This window comes from Bacillus rossius, chromosome 1 (assembly GCF_032445375.1).
Source record: "Bacillus rossius redtenbacheri isolate Brsri chromosome 1, Brsri_v3, whole genome shotgun sequence".
NCBI lineage: Eukaryota > Metazoa > Arthropoda > Insecta > Phasmatodea > Bacillidae > Bacillus > Bacillus rossius.
Window position 1 is genome coordinate 106295974 of NC_086330.1, and position 26664 is coordinate 106322637.

The 26664-nt window shown below is 38.5% G+C and overlaps 1 protein-coding gene across 1 annotated transcript; it reads right to left on the reverse strand.

Moving 5' to 3' along the window:
• Positions 1–3100: 3100 nt before the first annotated feature.
• LOC134533116 (uncharacterized) lies at positions 3101–8868 on the reverse strand. The gene is made up of 3 exons (XM_063370426.1): positions 8754–8868; positions 7551–8345; positions 3101–3126 (listed from the first exon to the last, which is right to left on the reverse strand). The coding sequence occupies exons 1-3, from the start codon at positions 8866–8868 to the stop codon at positions 3101–3103; spliced, it is 936 nt and encodes a 311-aa protein (XP_063226496.1).
• Positions 8869–26664: the final 17796 nt, after the last annotated feature.

A 26664-nucleotide genomic window follows, 5' to 3' on the forward strand; every position in this document is an offset into this window, starting at 1 on the left:
AAATACGGGTTATGAACGGAACATGGAAACCAATGTGGATTAGCAGGTGTGCAATTCAGCACCAAGCCAAAGACATTATGACGGACATTACATCTTGAGCGTAGATATACCTCCGCACTGTGCGTGTGGAAACGTTTGGCTGTACTGATTTGAACTGCTTTGAGATGATTTAAGGCATAGATTAGATTAGATCGGATCTATTGGTAGCTTTTGCATTATTAATAAGCTTATAAAACTGATTCTCGTGGAAATTAATTACACATAATGCCTACTAAAAAGGGTATATTAATTATATACATGTACCTTTTTTTTGCTTTGATTGTATTGGTAGGATTCAAGTATTCAATAACCTCTTTGCGAAAAAAAACTTTTAAAAGCTAAATCTGTAGACACTCCATTTTTTCTAGAATTTTTCCAAACAACCAGCAATTCATCCCCCAAAAAGGATTTTCCGAGACAGATACTCGAATGCCTTTAAAATGCTAGAGCTATACATGACTACATTGCCTACATTGGTCAGAAACCTGTAACACGAAAACACCTTTAAGTTCAATCGGAACCAAAGAAAAAATGAGTCCGAAAAGACGTCATGCGCCACGAATTTATCACTCGAGTTACGAAATATTGTTGTGCATGACCCAGAGTATTGATTTCCTTTTCCCAGCCTGAGGTAGGAGACCGGTTAAATAAAAAGGGTTCAGCACAAATGTGACGCAATCAAGTTATTGCATGTAGTCCGCGCACACTGAGAGACAATGTTCTGATGTTGAAGCTGATGTGGAGGAGGAGATCCCCGCTCAGTCGCCGGGGCGGTAGCCGACTATATTCCTCCTGAGGATGGTGTAGATGTCCCTGAGCGAGGGCACTCGCACAGCAGCTCGCACGTGTCCGCAGAGCACGCCACAGGCTTCGGCAGCAGCACCTGCAAGCCAGTCGGCAGCACGGGCGCACGTGCTTGAACCCCGCCTGCCCATCCTACCCCGCCTACCCCGCCTACCCCGCCTGTCCCATATACCCCGCCTGCCCAGCCTACCCCGCCTACCCCGCCTACCCCGCCTGGCCCACCTACCCCGCCTGCCTCGCCTACCCCGCCTACCCCGCCTGCCTCGCCTACCCCGCCTAATCCGCCTACCATGCCTACCCCGCCTACTCCGCCTGCCCCACCTACCCCGCCTATCTCGCCTACTCCGTCTGTCCCACCTACCCCGCCTGCCCTGCCTTCCCCACCTACCCCGCCTACCCCGCCTGTCCCATCTACACCGCCTACCCCGCCTACTCCGCCTGGCCCACCTACCCCGCCTGCCGCGCCTACCCCGCCTACCCCGCCTGCCTCGCCTACCCCGCCTAATCCGCCTACCATGCCTACCCCGCCTACTCCGCCTGCCCCACCTACCCCGCCTATCTCGCCTACTCCGTCTGTCCCACCTACCCCGCCTGCCCTGCCTTCCCCACCTACCCCGCCTACACCACCTGCCCCGCCTACACTGTTACAAATTACAGCAAATTCACGGACTTTTCAACGAAGAATCAACCTTTAAAAAAAATCAAAAATGTCCTTCGTAATTTCAAATAACGGTCTCTTTGTAGAAACTACACCGTATTTTGATTTCAGAGTCGTATGTTACGTTATAAACAAAACTTAACACGCGTGGACAGAATAAAAGTGTTATTAACCAGTTTTTGAGAGGTTTGTTAATATACCAAATAGTATTCTTTTGATTTCCTTTGGATTCATGTACAAAGTAAGAGAACACAGTGTCCGTAAATTTACGAAGCTCCCTAGATAATTTGTAACAATGTTCTTCGTAAAATGAAAGTTAAAATTATTAACAGTGTAGTGAGGCGGGATGACGCCTGTGAACTGGCGCGCAGTCTTCTCTTCGTGCATGGGGCAACTATGATATTTGAGCGGTGAACTTAACAATAGAGGGCGGGAAAGTAAAGATGAAGGTGTAATGCAAGTTCCTCGAGTGCTTCCAAGAATCTGTGTCAGACATTTAAATGTCTTAAAAATTATTCTGAAAATAAGCGTTTCAGCCATTTTCACTCTAATAAAAATATAGTTTAACAGCACAATAACAGAACTACTCGTCCGTCTTCAGGGTATTTGTAAATGTTGTTTTAAAACAGACGCCACTCGGATATCTTGAGCAGTTTTCAAATGGCGTAGTTTCTTCTGAAGCTCTGCACTCTAGAGATTTGAAACTTTTAACATAGCTCAGAACTGGATGAAATTGCAGTATTTTTGTTTGTTTGGCTGTTCGGTACAAATTTTTTTGGTTTTGTTTATCAGTGCTCCCGGATTCAGGGCGTTAGACTATGAGCAATACAGTACAGTGTTGCGGGCTGCATAACGCTACTCTCCGAGGGCGATGCCTACATCACCGACTGCTCCAGTCAAGATGTTAAATATCGATTGCAAAAATTCACACACACAAGAATAAAAAGGCAGAGAAAAAAATTTTAATGTACCACATTTTTAATACGGACTAACAAGTATAGAATAATATATCCTCCTACAGATTTATAACCTCATACAGGTTCCTGCTGATTGTCCTGAAAATTTATGAATTGCGAATTTTTAATAGCCCTGCAAATACTTGTAAGATTTAAAACGAAAAACGGGGGGCGCTTGCAATGAATAATAGTAAGAAGTGTAAGGATTAGCTACCGTTGAGAGAACACACTCAACACTTCATATCATTTGAAGTGCAATAAAATTGTTAGCGATTTACGTAAACTATTCATATATAAATCATTGCACGCCACGTTTTTCGTTTTAATTCTTACAAGTATTTTTCCTATTATTGAAAAATTTCAATCACACATTTTTAGGACAATCTGTATGGGGTTATAAATCTGTTTGGGGCTAGCTGTTCAAGGAACGGTTTAAAAATAACATCATATATTGGGACAACACAAAGCATAAATACCCGGGTGAGAATTCGAGCACTACAAACACTTTTTTTTTAGGAATACAGTTGTTTCAGGAAAATGTACAAAATGTACAAAAAAAATAAAGTGTGACAAACCATCGTTTTGAGGTCTAGCCGCGTCGATTCGATGTTTCGCTCTGCATTGCAATAGGCATCTTCCGGGTTCATTCCTCAACCCTGAAGATGCCTGCTGCAATGCAGAGCGAAACGTCGGCGAGATCCACTACTGAGTTGGCAACTACTACCCTGAAGATGGCGAAAGAAAAGTCGACCGAAACGTCGGTAAAATGTTTTCCTTCGACGCGGCTAAAATCAGTAAGTCAAGCGATTTCAGACAATGGTCGCGAGAGCCCACAGTGAGATTGTTATAAGTTTATTTCTTGTACTTTGACCCAAGGTATCGTCAATAGCGAAGTCATCACAGACGGCTACACGCGCTAAAAACCAAGATTACTGAGACAGAATTCAGCCATGGGTAACAGTGAGGAATCATTTCCCAGAATTTTCCTGGCGCGACCTCGGAAACCAACGGGAAACAGGAAGCGGAAACCTGAATGAATGCGAGTCCAGTGCCTCACTTCGTCAGTGAGACGGCGCAGTAGCAGTAACTGTCTCATCTAAAAGGCGTTTGTCCCGTTCCAGGTCATTTTTTTACTTTCCAAACGGTAAAACTTGTTGACTTTTTGAGTGACTGAAATTTCGCATACTTTTTTGAATAATTAGCTAGCACAGTTGCATTTTTAACATATTTGTATAGTATGTATGGTGAGAATGAAATCCCTAATAATATTAACCATACTAATATTATAAATGCGAAAGTATGTGTGTTTGACCTTTTTTAACGTAGCAACGGAACAACGGATCGACATGATTTTTTGCATATACATAGTTCATGGGCCGGAGAGTGACATAAGCTACATATAATTATGAAATTCTATTCTTAAGGTACCTAGTGTAAACGGAGTAAATTCATTTTTATAGTAGAGCATCATAGGACGTAGGTCATAGACACACAAAAAGTGAGTTTGTGTCATTTATCTATGTTCGCTATACATTCATATAGTAAAGTCTGTTAACTTCCTATACTTCTACTTTGCAAAAACCATCTGCTTAATGGCTGCTAGCGAATTAAAATGCTAATAACAGTTTATTTTATGACTTCGTCAATAGATAGCATTGCCTTAATTTGTAAACGCGCTATCGTTTGGTGCGTACGTCACGTCTTGCTTAGTCGTTACTTGCCTTCCCACAATAGGAAGCTAAATATTGGCGTCCTGGTTTTGCAGATGCGTAATCTTGATGCAACTAGATTGTACATCTATCCTTATATTTTGATGGCTTTAAACAGAGAAACGCCAGGAACTTCAGCTAGTTGAATATAAAACTGATACATTTTAAGTTTAAAGTCTATTTTGATGGCTTCCATGTTATATTTATTTCTTCCATAACTAAATTAATACCTATTTCCTTGCCTTTTAAATTTGTCATGATTATTGTGATTTTAAAAGGCTATAGTAAAATTGAATTTTTTTTCTGAAATAATTTTAAACCACATCACGCGTAGCCACTATCATAACCATTCAACCCATATTTTTTTTACATAAAATTATTTTTTGCATCGCCCAGAGATTGAACCAAGGACAGGAATTGATAGCATAAATCTGTATATAGATCATAAAATATATTTAATGAATTTTGGAATTTTCTTGAATTTATACCTAAATAATTACGAATTTCCAAGATGGCGTCCAAATTTCAAGATGACGAGTGCCTCAGTAATAATAAAATATTGCTCCACTCTAGCGGGTAAAACTCAAACTAACATCATGGTGGCACACTTAAGAAGTCGAAAACAAGATGTCGGTCTCCAGCAGACGAAAATAAGTTGGCATATATGACGTCATACTAGATGGCGATATATATATATATATATATATATATATATATATATATATATATACACACACACACACCTTGGAATTGGTGGTGTGAGGTCAGTCTGCAGGTGGCTTCCGTGGAATAAAGATCTATCGACATTTTTTATTAGTTTTGCTCTTACCGGGTTCGAACAGAGGACTCCGAGCTCCATGTCGTAGGTGTATGTTTTTTTAATTGTATGGTTTGCCAAGATGGCGGTCGTAACGAAAATGCAACGATCTAGAATCCAATATGGTGGGCGTAACGAAACATGCAAAATTTATAGAATCCAAGTTGACGGCCATAACGATATTTTAAGCGGTGTTTTTTAAGTAATATTTTATTAAATTATAACTAATTTTTTTATCAATTTTAAAATGTTTTCCAAATTTCTAGCATAAAAATAACGGATTTTCAAGATGACGGCCGTAACGATAATTGCAACAGTTACGTTATAATTCTAAATGACGACAGAGGCTTATCGGAGGCTATAGACATGGAAGCTTAAGCCTCAATAAGGATTACGTATTCTTTCTAAAAAATAAAAAATAAAGTCTTTTGAAGTTTTTCGAAATCCTAATTTTTGAATTTTTGAGGAAGAAAACGAGAACTTTCCCTCGAAAAAGAAAAATTTAATGGAATTTTGAGTCATTTTGAGTCACTTTTGAGGAATATTTGTGTCCAAAATGGCTGCCGTGACGGTACAATCCAAGCTGGCGGTCGGCACCGCGGCACCAGCGCCTGGCGCCTGTGCCCGGAAATACATTCATATACGTACTAATGACATCCATTTGTAGGGCATGTGCTGTATTTGGTTAGGATTTTTATGATAAATGGTGAAATATTTGGTAATTCAGAAGGAAAGCCACTTTATAAAAAAAATTCCAAAATGTTAGTGGTTTACCATTTTAATGGGTTTTTAGGTTAGGTGTAAATATTACATTTTGTGATATCATGAAAATTGTTTTTTTTTTTTTTAGGTCAGCAACATTAAAAACACTTTTAATATTGTGAGCGGGTGTTTAGGTTGCCTACATTTAAAATACCATAAAATTGTGAATGGTTGGTAAGGTTAGTTTAGCTACATTAACAATACTAATAAGAGTGGACGTTTGGTTAGAATGACTACATTAAAATACTATAAAATTATTTTAATGTTTGGTTAGGAATTACCTAATTAAATGATAGCTTTAACCGAATTTGCACAAACGAGCAGTGAACTTCGGTGAAATTCGGAATAGTTAGTGCGACGGAATGAACTAGTGTGAACATTAGACTTCCCGTCATCAGTAGGGTCGCGCAGCATTTCTATGAATCGACATTACTTCAGGATTTTCCTCGATGTGCGGCGAGTGACAAATCGATAGAAAAATATTGAGTTTAAAATTGAAATTACTATTAACAAATATGGAGGCTAAAATATTAACATCTTTAAGTCAAATGTATCTCGTCGATATTGAGACCGACATTTCGAGCTCGATGTGTAGAGGTAGGCTAGAGGTCGACATTTTAGAAACTACATCTTTAAGACTGACATGACGAGATTTCTCCGACTTGTAAAAACGTCTATGGTCGACATCAAGTTCCGTATGTTGCACAGCCTTAGTCGCAAGTGTCCTACCACAGTAAATAATACAATCATAAATAATGGTAGACTGACAAAACACAGTGAAAAGTTAGGACAAATGTGCAATATCTCAGCCAATGCGTTGATAGCTTATATGCTGTTAGTTATTCAGTGTTTTCGATGTAAATACAATTTTTATTTCGTACAGAATGTGACAGTTCCATCCGAGAATTCTGAGTGAAATGATTAAGATCTCATTTAAGTTTAAACTAGCTTGAACTTCAAGACTATAAAAGTGAGGTTGACAGGCTTACGTTGATCAGACGAAAGTGGAAAGCGAAAAGTGAACTGAAGATGGCTGCAACAAGGAATGACGAAATGTCGAGCACACCATGTTTTTCCACGGACGTAGCCTTCAACCCAGAAGCCAAGAAGTAGTTAGTGACTCTTGACAGGAAAGCCAACGGTGTTTAAGTAAAATTTATAATAGGCCTTTAGAACCTGTTTGAAAGGTATTTAAGTACGGTGGGCAGGGAAATTTGTGGGCGAGAAGCGAAGAAATTTGTTTCCACCACGTTGGTAATGTGGGTTGGTGAAGGTTAGATACAGGGGTAAAAAGATATTCCCGGTGAGTTATGGAGTTGGGAAATGTATGTGAGTGCTCAATGAAACTGAATATGCTTAACATTCTTCTAACTCCGTATGTTCGGCACGTTATTCGGGTAGCGAGTTTTCCTTTTGTCCTACGGACACTGTGACGATGATTAGAGGCGAGGGTAGAATGCCTTTATTGTTTACGTTAGAAAAACAGCTTGATTTTTATGATTAGAAACAGAGCGTATGCAAGAGTCTTCAGAGTTTTAAAGTGAAACATTTTTTCAGTAATATTAGAATCACAGGGTCACGGAAGTGAGTAGGTAACGGAGTTAACGTATGTAACAAATATTGCTCGAGGGTGCTGGGTTACAAAGAAAGGCTTTTCAATTGAAACATTTTCAAAGTCGGTTACAAATGACAGCAGCAGCACATTATTTCATATACATTTTTCATTACTTTTGTAAGCATACTTTTTTTAAAAAAATTTTCCGAGAGCAGATTATTATCCTGTAACAAATATTGTGTGTTCGTACCTCTTTCTGTTCTTTTTGAGGTACTTTCTCCTATAGGTGCAGGTTCATCTTCAGCAAATGAATTTTCGTCAGCTCTTGAGGTACTTTCTCCCATGGGCACAGGTTCTTCTTCAGCAAATGAATAGTAGTCAGTTCTCGAGGCACTTTCTCCCATGGGCACAGGTTCATCTTCAGCAAATGAATTTTCGTCAGCTCTTGAGGTACTTTCTCTCATGGACACAGGTTCTTCTTCAGCAAATGAATTGTCGTCAGTTCTCGAGGCACTTTCTCCCATGGGCACAGGTTCATCTTCAGCAAATGAATTTTCGTCAGCTCTTGAGGTACTTTCTCCCATGGACACAGGTTCTTCTTCAGCAAATGAATAGTAGTCAGTTCTTGAGGTACTTTCTCCCATGGACACAGGTTCTTCTTCAGCAAATGAATTGTCGTCAGTTCTTGAGGTACTTTCTCCCATGGGCACAGGTTCTTCTTTAGCAAATGAATAGTAGTCAGTTCTCGAGGCACTTTCTCCCATGGCCACAGGTTCATCTTCAGCAAATGAATTGTCGTCAGTTCTTCTCATGAGTGCAGGTTCAACTGTTTCTTCTGGTATGTAATTGGTGATGTCAGTTAATGTAAATTCTGTGCCAACAACTTCTATATTACAACCTAAAAATTCAATATCTTTTAAATATTGTATATTGTCATCAAAAGTTGACCAATCACATGTGACTAAATGTGCAGTATTCGTGTGTTCTTGACTTAAATTCTGAAGATTAACCACACCAGATGTATCCATTTGGACAGCAACAGCTCCTAAAAATAGAGATGCATAATAATGATAATAACAGTGGTTCTGAAAAGTAGGTACCGTACTAATGACTATTTACTAACAATCAAATGAAATGACAAATGGAAGTAATTACAACAGAATGGTTGATTTCATCCATTATGGAACTATTGTTAAATTAATCATTTCTTTCCTTCTCTATTTTATCCACATCGAAAGACCGGAATGTATCTGGGAAAAAGCTGAAATATTGTAATAATACCAACATGCAAGCACAATATCCATTAAGTTAAGTTCTGATTAATTAGGCCACATAAAAAAAGAAACTCACAGTGTAAAGCAACTTCATAACTTACTGTACGGCCATCATCACGCTTATCGAAATTATTCCTGACATCAGCTAAGAAGCCACTCATTTTACGAAATGTACTTACCTGGAGTCGAGTCATTTTTCAATAAGTCCCGATCGTTTTTCTCTTTCTTCTTCGCCATCATCATTATTTTCCTAATACGGGATGGAAGGTGATCTAATTCTTCTTCTTCATCCATGTTTGCTGTCTGAAATTTAGGAAACAGTAGAGATTAGAGGGTAGCTAAATTTTCATTGCATTGTAACTTTCTAATGATAGATACAAACATCTTTACGCTGATTAATACAATGTGCATTAAGTTACCTAATGATTGTGAGGATTTAACTGGAAGCTACATTCATTCAAATTTATTTACAAAATAGAAATTAAAATTATTTATAGGCCTATCTGAAATCTTCTGGATAAAATTAGGCCCCATAACAATATGGTAATTATATTGTGGGCCTGGTTATTTGTAATTATTAAATTATGTTAATGTAAGATCCCCACTTATTTCTTAACATACACAAAACCTTGAAATTATAAACTAAGATAAAGTATTTAAACATTATAGTTTTTAATGATACTGATGATAATTATTTTTAATAGGTACCTACATGACAATAATAATGAATTCGGTATCCACTAATTTCTTGTTTGTACTTTCTACAAAGGTTAAATTCAAGCAATAGCTTGTATCTCATGCAGAATAAACTATTTACAATTACGCGTATCTAATACACATAAGTTTATGTGTTTTTAGACTTGAAACAGTACCAAAATTTTACGTTCTGTGTGATTTTAATAAAACATCGTTAATTAATAGATGGTGCAACATTAGTTCTGAGACATTAAAAAACAATGAAGTTCTCATACCTTTAAGTAGCACACCACTACATCAATCAGTAGCCATGCACTATCAGCTGTGATAACTGAGTTACATGGTATTGGAAAGGTCAGTGGAGCCACAATAAGATACGAGGAATTAAAATTCTCTTTTTCTAATTTATTTTGTACTCTATGAGATAAGTAGCATTATAAGTGCATAGAGGACAGCTAAACGAATGCTACACTACTATTATCTCATTTTGGATAAATTTTGAGATACGTGGTATTAGAAATAGGCCGTCGATATATTGTATTTGTTAATATTTTAACCGTTTTTTGTTCCTCCTGTAAAATTATGATTTTGTAACATTCGTCCTTTTGCCAATCAGGTGACGATATATTAAAAAACCCGAGGTTGACCAAAGGTGAATATTCGGGCGTGTTCGGGCAGGGACAGAACTTGATGGACATCTTAGGCTTCCCGCTAAAAATGAATGTTAACCAGCCAATAATATGTATAGTTTAAAAAACAAAACGTCAGCTGCTTAACTTGACTTCATAACTTCAATTCATTAAATGCTCGATAGTAATGCATTTTTGTAATTAAGTATTCTGTTAAGTCAAACACACAATTTTCTTATATTAATTTAACCACTAAGTTATACGAGGTATAGCATATGACTGAATACAGTTCTATCTTAATGCTAGGTTATTTCATTTTCTTGTCATAACTAGAATTGTCTGTAAATTATTGATATAGCTCCCTTGCATTTGTTGGAGCACAAATTTTTTTACCAGATATTTATTTGTTATTTTCGAGCTGCAAAAGGACGAAAGTATTCCTAATAATGTACAATTGCGTGACATTTTGCATCCACTTGCAGATACATAATATTTTTAAGATAATCTGAGATAACTTGAGACGAAGCTTAGAATGAAAGAGTAGTACAGTAATAAATTTACAGGAAAAGACTTCAAATAATAGTAATAACAATAAAAAGAAATGTATACTGGTCAACTGCAAGGGAGAAATATAGGTTAAATTCCTACAGTTCTGCAAGTTGGTCAACGTTAACTTTATCATATTTGCAATTGAATAAACCACTATCAGTGAAGAAGACTATCATAACCATTGATCAGTAGAAAAATATTTCCAAGCAACAAACTTGTCTGGAACACCTCAAAAAAGTTTATTAACGTTTATTAAGTTAAGAATTACAAACCAGTTAAAAACTTTAGATGTTGCTGTTTCATAGATTTCTGCAATGCAATACTCAATTATGTTGTATTGTAACAAAATTTAGGTAATTGTTAACAAAAAAGACTATTCTTATTTTAGAGAAACCAGTTATTCACATAATAACAAGAGATAGCTCGTTAGTATCTTGTTTCAGACAAGTACCCCAGAAAATTTGGAAAACTCGTATCTACAGGACATTACGTTTTTTACACTAGGGATAAAAACAGTGCAATAAATCAAATATGGTAGCTGTAATAAACTGAGACTAACACAGGATTCTGCTTCTCAATTTTAATACATTTAGGTATAAGAATTTTCTACATAGAATAACAGTACTGGATAACATGAATTATTAAAAATCTGCTAGGATATTATAACTATCCTTTTTTATTTTGCAAGTGTTTTTGTACATACAATATTGATAAGGGAAGAATTTTAGATGTAAATACTAACGATTTTGGGTAAACAGCTAGTAAAAGTGTAGTTTTGGAAAATGGTGACTGCGGGCAAAAAGTGTTTATAGGTTTGATTTTTGTATATCCAAATTTGTTTCTTTTTGTCGGTATCAACATTGTTGCCTCCCCCCCCCCCCCGCCCCGAGAGGGAAAACAAGAGGAAGGGTCGATTAGAGCAAAAACTAAAACAGTGTTGTGAGGAACACACGAAATGTTTATAGAAATTATTACAAAGTCCAACAAACTAACACTCATGTATGCTTGAAGACATTTATAGCAGTGCAGCGTAACTAAAAACAGAGAACTCTCCAAATTAACAAAAGGCAACTTTATCATTAACATGAACCAAAATCTAATTATTTTCACCGTAAACGTGAAACAATAATTATTATGCAACAGTAAAGAGAAAATATTAAATTACAAAACTGTTCACCAAAATAAAAATGACCGCAAATGGTCTAAGTTGAGCCTAACAACAACTTATTAAATATGGCTCTGTAACAAAAACGAAATTTTACTATTTATATTTAGTTTACGATTACTATTTACTTAACTCTAATACAATAGACCTTGGAAAACATTGAAATCCAGCAACTCGTTTCATCAAGTATCTAGCCTTTGTCAAACTGTTTGTCAATTACGTGTGTTCGGTGCTAAACGAAAGTGACAGTGAAGTTAAGCCCCTTAGTTATTAGGGCGATGACTTTTAACGACACTCGCCTTAGAGACCGTTGACAGTGAGGGTCCACTCCAGGGCCTCACTGCAGCGAGTCGTCTCGTAGTCGCGGTGCCTGCCGGGTAGCGCCCTCCTCCCTAACGACGCTGGCACGGCCCGGGTGTAGAACACCAACCTCCGAAGACGACTTCAGCAGCTGGGCGAGAGAGCAGCCACTCTTCGCTCTGCCGATTCCTTGGCACTCGCGACCTGTCACACTCGTAAAGGAGAATTAACATCAAGTCAACTCTCCACGTTGTTCCCGTTGCGGGTTCTGTCAGTGATGTAGACATGTCACACTTCAGTACTTCCCACTTCGTCGATGATCAAAGTGACCTGTTTGCAAGTCAAAGTCGGGTGATTATTTATTGCTCTGCCTTAATATGTCAGCCCCTACTCCTGTCACACAACTAAATCCTCTTTATAGCCTCCGGCGACATGTGCCCTTCTAGCAGTAATACTCTCTTCCACTCGCCCACTCGCACTCGCTCGACGAGTAAACAAAACAAAGTCGTCGGCGAGTATTTTTATATCTTGGTGGTAAACTTGCCCCTACCCAAGTCTGAGTAGTTTTTCAGAATTTACTCGCTCAGCAAGTACCCACTTACTTCGTAAGTGGTTCGTAACTGAACGAGCTACCTATTATGCGGTTTTTTCCTGCTGGCATTTCGGCGTTGAACGGTCTAAGTCTGAACCCACTTAAAAAGTTAAAGTCCAACTTACTCACTTCGAAGGCTGGTCGTACCTGGTCCTTATATACTCCCTCGGCAGGTATCAACTTCGTGCGAGAACCCTCCAGAAACATGAAATTACTTCCCCGCCTCCAGGGGATGGGTGGAGGGGTGGTGAGGTCAGGTGACTAGTCGGGAGCGCGCTTTGGAGTCGCTGTGTACGAAGTTGCTTGAGGGGTAGGCAACCAGCAGTGCCTCGCTGTTCTGCCGGTGTTGTCACATCCAGGGTATAACTCACAAAACATCATTACAATCGGTATTACGTTGCTGGAAGAAAACCAATCACAACAACATATTTAATCTTGCACTACTTATCCATTCTGATAGCTAGGGGCCAGATTTTAGGTTGAAATGAGAAACTAACTAAATAACACCGAAATGCATATCAATACATATTGGAACACCGTATGCCTGTTTATATACTTATAACTTGATGTAAGTTTTTGGACATACGCCATTGCTAAGCAATGGCGTATGTCCAAAACTTACATCAAGTCATGCACTCCCATTTCACAAATCTTTTAAAGATATCTAATATATACTTATAACACCAAAATGGAAAAAAAATCATGAAATTATTCACATAAATGTTATCTTTTAAAATATTTCATTAAAATAACGGCATTTCTTCACGCATAAAATAAAAAAATGAGTGCATCAATGCTAATCTTTGCTTCTATTATTAAATAATTTTCCCCGTTTTAAAAAATAAATTGGCTAAAAATAAACCCATTGAATCTTCTTTATGCTGATAACACATGTTTTTAAATAATTATATCTGGATAATGGTATCAGAAAGTATTTGTTTTCATATTGTGAATGCAATGTTTGTAATTCGTAATTGAAATTCCTTTTAAAATAATATAATGTGTAGGTATGCAGTTGTATGAATGATTAAAAAGTAAAGAAATGTGAGTGAGTCTCAGTATTGGTCAGAGATGTGTAACATCTAAACTCGGTAACGAGCAAATTAACATGTTTTAATGATGCAAATACACTTATAATACGAACCTTGGACACAAAATTTAACGTAGAATTCTTTAAACTAATGCCGAACGTGATAAATATACGCACATTGTGTTTTCAACTACATTTCTTGACGCCGCGGAGCTGTACTCTGGCGGCCTAAATAGGAACTAACAGAGGAGGTGAGCTGAATCGCCGCCAGGTGTCACTGGCGTGGGCTCTGCTCGCTGGCGACCAGGGCCGAAGTTACTTTTTCTGTCATTAGGTGTCGTGGAGGGCTCTGTAGGGCAAGGGCGAATGTCCTTGGAGTAGGCCATCGCCTTGGCGAGTCCTCATCCGGGCAATGATCCTGGGTTAAATTCTGTGAACCAGGGGGGGTGGAGAGAGAGGGGAAGGTGGACATAAAAGTGCAGAGATGGCTGGGAACGAGCGTCCACGGGATCCTCGTTCGTGCCGGGACTCGCTAGTCTCAGCGGGTCTCAGAGAAATAGAGATTGCAGGCCAGAAGCTGCTCTATGCGACTTTAGTCATGAAGGGAAATAATATTACAAACCCGGGACGTGCTTGCAAGCGGGAGAAATGTCATCCGGGCTGCTAACGACTACATTAGACTAGCAAAATATCAAATAGGTCCCTGAGAAAAGGTGCTTCGGTCCACTGGCACAAAGTTTAAATACGTAGCATACACCAGCCTAACAAAGTGTAAATCACCTTTTTTGTAACCAATAAATTTAAAAAATAAAATTTCCAAAAATAATTTAAAATTATAATAACAATTTTAAAAAACATGCCGAAATGCATAATTTCCGGCACAGTGCCAAGAAAACTGCAAATTTCGAAATCTTTCTTCTACCTCACCATATGATAATTGGTACCTATATCTAATTTTACTATTATGAACACATACATATTTTAGCACTATTCTGTTCCATGTAAACTTAAGTTTGGTTCACATAACAACTTATTTTCTCTTTTGAAATAGAGTAGGTATTATATTAAACAGTGGGATTATTACGAAACAACATTTAAAACGTATCTTAATCATAAACTTTAATGCCCCTACCTCAGTCTCAACTCTTACGAACATAGACATCTCCATTTACCAGGCAGTCGCTTGTCGGAACAGTGTTACTGACACATCACGTTGTAATAATAGGGGGTAGATCGTGTCACAGATTTTCCGTTAAACAAATTATAAAGTTCCAAATGTTGTGTGTTTTGAACACAACATAAGTTGCTCTGTTTACTTGAACAGTATATTTCAAAATTCTTACTGGTTTCTGAGAAATATATTTTTTTTAGGTAAATATTAACGTAAGGGTATTATTACAACAACATAAAGTGCTGTGTGTGTTTATTGGTAATGCAGTTTTAAAATATTTTTGTTTTAGTTATATCTATGTTTGTGGTGTTCACTTTGAGACATGAGTAGGTGTATTTAGTAGGTATGGGGAAACAGACTCAAGGATGGTGATTCAAGGATTTGTGGTGGCTATCTTGGAATATGTCATTTCCGGCAGCCATTGTAGATTACGTCACTTTCGGCTGAAAACACACCAAAACACCTCATTATGGACCAAAATTTCCCTTTTTGAGAGAAAATTTCACTTTTTCCCCCTGAATAATATCCGGAGGTGCAAACTCAACAGGCGGGGGGGGGGGGGGGGCACTAATTCCCCGGAGGGGCGGGGTGTTTGCAAACTCCCCCGGGATGTCGCAAGCTCCCCAAAGAGGGTCTATTCTCCACTTTTTTATAGTGCTAATTTAACCTGTAAATCTATACCTGTCATTTAGCCAATTAATTCAGGCTCGAATTTAGGGAGTCACGATGGTCATTTTGGATTACAACAATTCTGGCAGCCATTGTGGATTATGTCAGTTCTGGCGGCAAAAACCTCACATCACCTCATTAAGCACTAAAATTCTCTGTTTTGAATTATGACATCACATCCACCATTTTGTTTTCTATAACTTTCCGCCCTTTTCAATCGAATGTCGAATGCCCCACTCTTGTGCGTTGCACTTTTCGTTACATCATCGAACACCCCACTCCTGTGCGTTACACGTTTCGTTATGTCCACCATCTTAAAAACATATTTATTACCAAAATAAATAATAATAAATAAGAATAATAATAAATAAATAATTAAATGATACAGGTGCCATCTGCTGGTGGCAAACATCTTGTTTTCTTCTGCTAGAGATGGTCATCTTGGATTCCATCATTTATTTTATAGAACTTTCCACTTTTTTGAATTATGTCATCAAGTCCGCCATTTGTTTTCTAGAACTTTCCACCTTTTTCAATCGAACGCCCCACCCATGTGCGTTGTACTTTTCGTTACGACATCATTGAACATCCCAATCCAACAGCTCTCTCCATCACAGCTTTAAGCCTCAGATCATGCTCCTGTTTGGAACTTCCCCAACAGATAATGTCATCAATATAGGTGAGCACTCCTGGTAAGCCCTCAAAACTTCACTGAATTTACGATGAAAAACTTCAGGAGCTGCACATAATGCCATAGGGTAGACTCAAAAACTTATAACGCCCCCATGGAGTGTTAAAAGTGCAGTAGTCAGTGCTGCTATCGTGCAGTTTAATTTGCCGAAATCCTTGTGCCGCATCTAGGACAGTGAAATAACTAGCACCTGCCATTTGAGATGTAATTTGCTCAAACTTGGGCAGTGGAAAGTGCTCCCTCATTAATGAATTATTAAGATCTTGTGGATCTAGGCAAATTCTTATGCTACCATCTCGTTTGTGGACCATTACAAGAGAGTTTACCCATTCTGTGGGCTAAACCACTTTAGCGATTATTCTATCCTTCACCAACCTATTCAACTCCTCCTTCAAGGGTTCCCTGAGGACAGCTGCAACTTTACGAGGAGCAAGAATCTTTGGCTTTGTACCCTCTTTAAGAACCATCTTATAGCTACCAGGCAACAAGTGGCGTCTCGTCAGAGCAAGCAAGGCAAGCAGTGCTTGCCCAGGCAGTTTCCAGACACTGTATTTTTTAAATAAATATTTTATTCAGAATAGTATTTTACTTTGGCTCGTGCAGTAAGGTGTATGTATTATTTACACTATCTTCTTGGGACCCAATACTGTGCACTGTGCGCTATAAGAAAATAACTCGTTGACACACAAAACATGCTGTTTTAGAAGCGTTGCTAGGTTTAGAAGCGCTGGTAGGATCGCTATCAGCAGGAAGGCTGCCGCAGTAGTTAACTTTCGGAAGGGGGGTGGCATGGTACAAAGGTTAGAAGAGGGGATTGGCTGTAAAAATACGTGGTAGAAGCTACGAAGGTAACGCTTTCTTGCCGAACTGAAGTGAACATGGCCGAAGCAGACGGTGGAATTTTTCCGCCGACTGCTTCGGCTATGTCCGCTACAGTTCGGCACGGCAGGTGGCGAGGTGGCGTTCAGTCGGCGGTCGTCTCTCGGGGCGCGCGCATCTCTCTCGCGGGCTGTTGGCTGGCAGTGCGTGGGGGATTTGTGGGCGTACGGGAGGCGGCCTAGCAGTGCCAACTGCTACTGACCGCGTCCCGCGGGTGGCGGATACGGGATACCAGCCCGAGAGTTGCAATCTCGCTGGAGTGACTGTGAATAACCAATAGCAGTCTGCGGACCAATGGCCAGCCTGTGGAGTCGTTATCACGGCTATCGGGGTGAAAGGTAGCCTGAATGCAGCTCGGCGCGTGGCAGAAAGCAGTTCCGTCGGCGAAAGCACCGCAGGAGCTCGATGTGCCCTAGATGCGAAGTGTAGACGAACTGCGGGCTGGAACTGGTGGAGTTGTGCAACGGATCTGAACAGCATCGGAACTCTGAAGGAAGAGATGGCGGCGCCTTCAAGTCGGGGACCTGTTGGAGCCAGTGGTAGCCTGGGCGGCGCGACCTTCAACCGTCCCGGGATTTTGGAGGACAAGAGGGTCCGACTCGCAAGATACTTCATTCGCCTGAACGACTTACCCCCACCCTGGCTTGAAAGGTAGTTTGCTGTTGACTGGAAGAAGGAAGATGAAGATGGCGCAATGTCAGGCTGCCTTTCGCTCCGTGCACCCGCAGTTCGAGCCGGTTTACTGGCTCATCTACCCACTTATGTCTTAACTGTGGCTGCCTGGGCAGCTGGGCTGGGCTGACGATTGATGTCGCCCGCCCCTGGGGGCGCATGCGCCCCTGGTTAATAATAATCCAGGAGTGCCCAACATTTAAATGCGGGCCGCAAGGCCCAAGCACCCAACTCCAGCATGGTTGATTTTTCAGTCCCTCCAACTCTTCTTACCTGGACCCTTCTTCCCTCTTGTCCAGTAGTTACCTGCTTGCTTAATGCATGTTAGTTGTTCCCCGCATGACCCGGCCCAGGGTTTTCCCTGTGTCTATGCATGTTTTACCTGGGTCACATTAGCTAGCTTTTAAACTAGACGACCAATGGGGCGTCAGTCATGGCGCCAATCGCAGCCATGGCTGGCCAGTAAACCCCAATAGTACACGATGCATGCGCCCTTGTCCTGCATGGTTAAAAACCTGCATGGCAGAGTGTATAGGCTTCGGCCTGAGACACACTTAGGTCCTCCCCTAACCTGGACCCTCCCCTTACACACTTAGAATAATTTAGGCTAGGAAAAAAAATCGTGGCGTTTCAGGAATGATTGACGTGCCAGTTTCTTGGTACACATACCAGTTAACAGAGTTTCTGATCACGTATGAAGATAATTTATTTTGTGTTGGTACGAAAAATACCAAGATTTAATTTTTACTATTCTAGTACATTTTTATGAGGTTCTTCTCTTTATTTTAAGTACTTTGCCATGTATTGTCTGTTTATATATTTTGTACCAGATATCGACGATACTACACTCCCATTTAGAATATAAGTAATGTAGAGTATGTATTTTACTATCAGAATAATATAAGTAAAACATTATTTTTCAAAAATAATTTATTTAAAAAAAATTTCAATTTTTCTACCTGTGGAATAGTCAATGTTCAGTTAAGAAAACTACTTAAATAGCACCATTTTGTACCTTGAAATCCATATTTTCCCGGGGGAGGGCCCCCGGACCCCCCCCCCCCCAATCATTTTTTGATGTGAACGGTGTTGTTGCTTCCCCTCATGTAAACCTCACGCCTCGCCACTGCAGGCAACTCCTCAATACATGTGAAACACTTAGGATACTGGGTGACTAAATCTGCAAGCTTAGGACTTGTGGTACTGGATTGCACACAATCAACCTTGCGCATCAGGTCCAGCAACACGCATGCTGCAAGTCCCAGAATGGGTGAACTGTTATTTTCAACAACATAGAATTCGAGAACTCTAGTTCTCCCATTGTATGAACATTTCAGGTAACACTTACCCAAGAAGAGTATTTTCTCTCCCAAGTAATTAACGATCTTAACACTAGAACTCAACAGGTTATTGTGGCTAATATAAGTTTCTCAAACATCTTCCTAGTTATGAGGTTGGCTTGAGCTCCAGTATCTAACTTAAATTTAATGAAATGAGAATTTGTTACCTCAATTTTTGCAGTCCACTCAGATATAGTGCTTGTGTGAGACATAGTACGAACACGCAAATTCTCCTGCCGACAACTTGTTGAATTTGATGCTGGAGTGTCATGAAGTTCCTTCAATTTGACCTCCGCCACCACCATTTCATCCTCGGAGGAACTAGACGTCGCACAGGAAGATTCCTTTGTCACTTCCCTGACTTTCTTCTGAGAGCGGCACCTTTTCGTAAAACTATTTTTTCCACTACACCTTCGACACACTGCTCCATATGCAGGACACTTACGACATTCATGCTTCCTGCCACACCTGTCACAATCAAAATGCCAATACTCGTTCTCCTTTGTTTCATGACTATTTGAGTCACTGGTGCTCTGCCGAGGAAAGTGATGATTGTTGCTGTACCGACGCAACTTGTGGCATGACACTTCTTGAACTGCAACTGCTTCCGCCCCCAAATCTAAACATACAGCACAGTATGGTTTTCAGTTAAAAAAAACTCGCTGCACGATCTAAAAATAACCTCGTTGCCAAGCAACGCGTAGCACGGCACCGCAAAAAGGAAGAAAAGAAAGAGGAGGAAAAAAAACTTTCGTGGCGAGGAGTACACCTCCTCCCCGCCTCTTCTCCTGAATCGCGCGCGAACCTCTTCATTGCGCGGCCATCCGTTACAGAGTTCAGACCTGCGTTTAACGACGGTGCATCTTCGCGCGCTAACTTGCAATCTCGTTGAAATTCTCGTAGTCATCAGTCCTGGAACCAATTCTGATGCAGTGGCACTCGGAGGACAATACTCACGGTATGTATATGTCGCAATCACAAGGGAAATACGATGAAATGTACATGTTGCACAACAATGGGATGTTCTGCATGTCATCACGTAGCAGTGGACCAGCCTCCATCCGCGGCGCTGACAGCACCCTGAGGAAGGCGAACCCGGAATCGACAGCATCGGAATTATACCTAACAATGGCGTGTGCTGAAATGATGTGCTGGTGCCGCGATGCTCCACCTGGTCCCGGAACCAGTATGTGACGCGGTGGAGCATCGCGGCACCAGCACATCATTTCAGCACACGCCATTGTTAGGTATAATTCCGAAGGAATCCGCGTCTATGTTCACCCTTTTGCCGAGGGTAATCACCGCACTCTCGTAACTTAAACATATCGGTTCGTAAACAAAGTTTATCACTTATAATATGTGTGATCGTGCACTTGTAAGCACGAGTGTCTGCAGGCCTATCAACTTCAGTGCTTAACTTTTAATATACCACTAGCCAACCAAATATATTAAGAATATTAATATTACTTTAATAATGAAAATCTTAGATTATTTAAATAGATATCAGCTTTCAATTAGTAACAATAATAACAACTTAGCTTAACAAATCATAAGCTTATAAAGCATTAAGAGTGGTATATACCCCTTTTTAAAACCAGTTATACATGCGTCCACTACTAGCCTATTTTCTCGAGAATTATGATAGCTACAGCTTCCAGATTATTAATCTGACGAGAAAAGTAATGCAGTTTTTCCAATATAGTTTTATATTTTGAAAATCGTGACGCAAAATATATTTAAAAAAAATGGTAAAAACAAGCAATTCGTTGACGAATTTCTAGTTATTCGATGAGAAAAATTAAAATTTGAATCTATATTGGAAAAGATTATATTTTTCTGAACAAAATGGTATATTAAAAGTATAAGGTCACCGCATTAAATATCAGTTTATTTGGTTAGGAAAACTGGCTAATTTGGCATTTTTAGTGTCTGCCTTGTGCTGCTCGACGTGAAAGTTGACGCCAAGCTCCGGGAAGACGAGCAGGGTGGGGATAACACTGACACGCCTCAACGTCGCCCGCTGTAGGGGAAGTGCTGATCTGTAACGGTGATAAACCTCCCTCCTCCCTCCTCCCACTACACAGCAACACCGTTTCTCTGAAGGATTCATAGTCCAGGCATTTTATGAGAAAAAGGGGTCGATTTATGGACAAATTGCAAGAAAAGGTTTTATTATATCAAAATTTGCAGAAAAATTTGTAGAATAACATATCCAAAATCCACCGAAATCCACTTTATTTTGGTAACGTTTTTTCCGGGATTTGTCCCGGAAAAATGCGGAATAAATTAATAACTGGAAAACGGTGCGTTCTACGAAGAAAGGTAGAGACACTAAAATTAAAGAGAGCCAAATTTACCATAACATACAAAAAATTTACAAAAAATACACTAATAACTACTATTTTGTTTTCTGGAATTCGTCACGGAAAAACCTAAAATATTGAAATAAATTGAAAATAGCGCATTTTACAGCAAAATGTTTCAGGACAAAGTTAAAGTACACAACGATTTTCATAATATATTACAAATTAACAAAAATCAACACAAAATAGGTTTTTGGTTTTCCAGAAAATTTCCTGGAAAAAAAAGGACAAATCGAAAACGTATCGTACGTCAAAGAAAGTCGTGACTAAAATTAAAGACTTTTTTTTGTGTTAAATATAATTTAATTTCACCAAAATCTGCTCATATATATAAATGTATATATTTTTATATGTATAGTTTTTTTTGTGACTCGTCCTGGAAAATCTTTAAAAATTCAATAAAACGAAAACGGAACATCGTATTGAAAAAGTTTCGGTGGGACAAACAGAAGCACACAAGATTTCCTTTACCAGATCCTAAATTCACTGAAATCTGGTAAATAGATTTTATTTTGTGATCGGCCACGGAAAAAGTATTGAATATGTAGGCAAAATAACAGAAAGCATTGTATCCCATGTCAAATTGTCAGATCCGAACTATATTCATTTTCCATAATATATATTTAAAGTCACTTAAATTATATTCCTTTTTTCAGTTAGTGATGTGTTAAAACGTTTTTGAAATCTACCAAAATTATATTCCAGAAAACAAAATCAGACTCATTTCAACTGCTTATCGTTTGAAAGAAAAATTCGACACGTCCATTCTCACAAAACATACCATACAATTAAATTTACACAAGATTTCCAGTGACCTGTATCGAGAAGAAATAGAAAAATATACACACATTGGGATGCACTCTAACACACAATACTGAATAAACATGCATTAGGTAACATACATAAGTACTTTAATTTAAAATATAGGTTACCTAAACAAACATTAACGTGATTTTATATTTCTATTAATGTTAACAAACTGATCCAACAATTCGGAAAATTACCTACATATAAGCTCGAAATGTTATTTAACAGAATCATCCTGTTTAAGAGTGGTATATACCCCTTTTTAAAACCAGTTATACATGCGTCCACTACTAGCCTATTTTCTCGAGAATTATGATAGCTACAGCTTCCAGAGTATTAATCTGACGAGAAAAGTAATGCAGTTTTTCCAATATAGTTTTATATTTTGGAAATCGTGACGCAAAATGTATTTAAAAAAATGGTAAAAACAAGCAATTCATTGACGAATTTCTAGTTATTCGATGAGAAAAATGAAAATGTGTAACTATATTGGAAAAGATTATATTTTTCTGAACAAAATGGTATATTAAAAGGTCACAGCATTAAATATCTGTGTATTTGGTTAAGAAAACTGGCTAATTTGCATGGATATGTAGGAACACCCTACCTTAAAAAGCCGTCACAGTAATTGCAGTCCTCGGGAGGTAATTCACGGTTTTTACAGGTTGATCCATGACAGTTTCCACAAGCCGAAGAACATGAGATGCCGTGTTTCCTAGAACTGTAGTTGGATGCACCGCAACCATCTTCCTTGCAAGTGCACCTGATTACCTTAAAAAGGCATTCCGGAACTGTTGGCTTGTCTGTCGAAATTGGCAAGAGAAGGTAGCCACATTTTCTCCATCCCCATTCTTCTGGATTCATCTTAATTCCCTTCCATTCTTGTATCTGATAGAAAACCCTTAAGAAATGGAAACGAGCTGAAGCACTAGTTGGAGGTAATTGTTCTGGTTGTACACATTTGGAACTAGTAGCTGCATTCTCACTAAACACTTTACAACGCAAAGTGTCGAGTGTGTCACTTCTTGACCCATTGTACAGGCGTACTACAGCTGTTCTGCCGATTTTACAGTGTCTTCTTTTGACACACTGGGAATACTATCTGAAATACTTTCGCAAGTTGCCTGAAGGCACTGTCATTCTGGAGCAGATCCAATGTTTTCCCCTTTCCTATACCATAGATGTGTGATGTGTCAAATCCCATGAATGCATGACAGAAAAGAATATTACTACAAATTTCATCACCGAGCTTCAGCTTTAGCTCCTTAATGTGATATGTTTTCTTCTGCCTTTGTTCACTTTTTAAACACAAACAGTTATGTGTTTGTGAGCCAAAGTAGTAGAGTAAAAGGACAAGTAAATCTGTGTCTGTTCCTATAACTATTGTCAACTGTTATTTTGCACATTTTAAAGCTTCTTGGACAATGTAAATATCTGCATCACCTGGTGCTTCAACAACAGGACATTCTGCTTCGCGTAAATGTATTGCTAATAACCTTACAAATTGTCCTTTATTTCGCTCGTTCAAAAGAAACATATCTTTACGGAGTGATAGATGCATTTCTCCTGTGAATTCAACTACGGGTGATGCATTACCTCTTGTTCTTCTCATATGTGCTGTGTCTTTAGTACTGTGAGTTTTCCCATATCCATCAAATACAGTAGTTGCTAATCCATAATTTTTCAAAATGAAACTCACGTACAGCTGAGCGATCTCGTTGTATGTTGCAGTATGGGGCCAAGGTAACTGATGAAGTAAATATCCTCCGTCAATGACATATTTAATTTAATTTTATATATTTTATCGTTTGCAGAGTTATAACACATGGATACATAAAATCACTCAGTACAAGGGAATGGGAATTCAATCGTATAAATAGTAACTACATATACCAGCCAGGACAATAGTACACAAATTTTAAGCACAATTTGATAAAGGTCAATTATATAATGCAATTTTTTTGCCCATAATTTAATTCACGATTTATTTTGAAGTACAGTGCACGATTTCCGTTTTTTTTTGCTTTCGATAACTTTTTACCGGGACATTTCCTGAAAAACAAAAAAAAATTAAATGTTGATCTGTGTTAAATTCTCATATATTATGATAAACATTGTTTACTTTATCTTTTTCCTAAACCATTATGCTGCAAAGTGCACAATTTGCGATTTATTTCATTTTTAATATTTTTTCCGGGACTAATCCCGGAAAACGAAGCAGAATTTATAAGCTGATTTTCTTGAACTTTGGATATGTTATGGAAAAGTTAATCTTCTTTAATTTTTGCCTCTACAGGTTTTGTCGTCACATGCACCGTTTTTGAGTTATTATTTTATTTCGTGTTTTTTCCGGGACAAAACCCGGAAAAAAGTTACCAAAAGAAAGTGGATTTCGGTGGATTTTGGATATGTTATTCTACGAATTTTTCTGCGAATTTTGATGTAAAAAAAACCTTTTCTTGCAATTTGTCCATGTTTTTTTCATATCTTTCCTGGACTATCATGGGACAGACGATTTCCTTGGCGAGTAGCTTGAAAAGAATCTTCACTCGGTAGCAAACTACATTGTAAAAGATTTTTAAGTCTGCTGATTCGTTCAATGGTTCGTTAATGCTGTTTGTGAGCTTTCGCATAATATAAAAAAGACGCAATTATCTGTTAGTCGGTACGCATGGAAAAAAAGCAAGACAAATTAATCGGTAAGTTAGGGCGACTTTATTTAAGTGCGAAACGGAAGAAAAGAAGACCAACGGATCTGATTGAGTACCAGAAACAAAGGTAAGATATAGCGATACCGATATTAATTTTTCTTTTATTAATGTAAAAGAACACCGGAGAATTCCAAAACCGGCTAAAAACTATTTTAAGAAACATATTTTACAACTTAGTTTGTACAATGCATTTAATTTTTTAGAAAAATCCGAAGAGTTGAAGAATATGGTGCAGTTCAAGAGGAAGTCAACAGCACAATAACTGATCCCCAAACAGCTAACTTGACGGCTCATTTTTCTTTACCAGGATCAAGCAACGCAGGGAATGAAAATATGGTTCTGAATCCTGATGAGGAGTAAGTAGCCAGTGTTTTATACTACACAAACTGCGAACTGTATTTAACGATAACATTTATAATTAGCATTTTATTACGTTCAGAGTCTAATGAAAGGCTTAAATTTTTCATATAAATAATTTTCAGTTCAGTAATTGAACTTCTATGGATTTGTTCTTGGAAAAATATATATATAGGCCTAGTGTTACGGACAGATTAAAGAAAAGTTAGATACTCGGTATTACTGTTGTATGCAAGTCATAGGAAGTTATTATGGCTTGACGACCATACATACGTCATCGATTATCAATTTCAATTAGTAATTTTAAAAAGTGAACTAATAGGGCATTTATTCAGTCCAAGAAAAGTCCATGTGACGTGAAAAATACTAGTGCTATTATAAAACAAGCCGAAAGATAATTAAATTAATCAGTATGGGTGAAGTTATGAGGGTGGGGGAATAATTGCGAGAATGGAAGGCAAGCTATTGATAACTCACTGTGTTCGGTTCCAAAAGACAGTTTCTTCATCCCCCACCTCATTTCCCTTGTTTGAGCGTGTCTCAGTTTACAAATGCGTTCGACTATCAACAAATTATTGTGTTACTTGTGGTAGCCGCTAGCTGGAAAAACGCCAGGAATCCTTACTGCTGTATGTTGCAATATTCAAGTGCGTCATTGGGTGATTGTCCATGTTTCCTTATAAAAAATATTGAGTGCGAAAAATTTTCGCCTCGTAGGCTTTCTAGTAAAGGACGATATACAATATGGCTCTCCTGCAAACAAAAAACATTCAGTAAATATATGATGACATAAATTATTATTGTTCCACGTAGCCTTTCCTTTTTTTTGAATGTTACTTCTTTGTATGCAAGTTTGTACGTGCATGCATGTGTATGCCCGTATCTCGTGCTGTACCTACATTCTGGAATTAGACTTGTCATATTAGTGTACAATAAAACTCTCTTACATCATATCCCACATTTACTGATTAGTTTGCGAACAGTGGTAGAGTTTATAGGCAGGATTATAGAATTAACTGAATATTTCACTACCTTTAAAGAGTAATTCATCAACATTTTGAGCGGAACACACAACTATAAAATTGTACTCAAATATGAGAGCCAAAATAGGAAATTTCGTTACTTTTGGAATTTTGATACTCAACATGTCACAAATATATTTTGTTTTAATCTTTGCAGGACAGTCACCAAATCGTACGCCAAACTTCAGCCACCAATCCAACTGCTGGAAACGGAAGCCGGTGTTTTTCATTGGTCCACGGAAGTGTCTGACACCATCATCATAGAAAACATCAACATCGTTGAAAACTTAATAAAATGGCGTATGAAATGAGCAGTGTTCAACAGGAAAGAAAGGTATTTAGAACAAACATTTATTGCTGATTTAGAATTTTTGTAATAAAACGTTTGAACCTATTTGAAGCCAACAACAACCTGCTAGAACCTAGTAAGAGCCATAATATACTCTC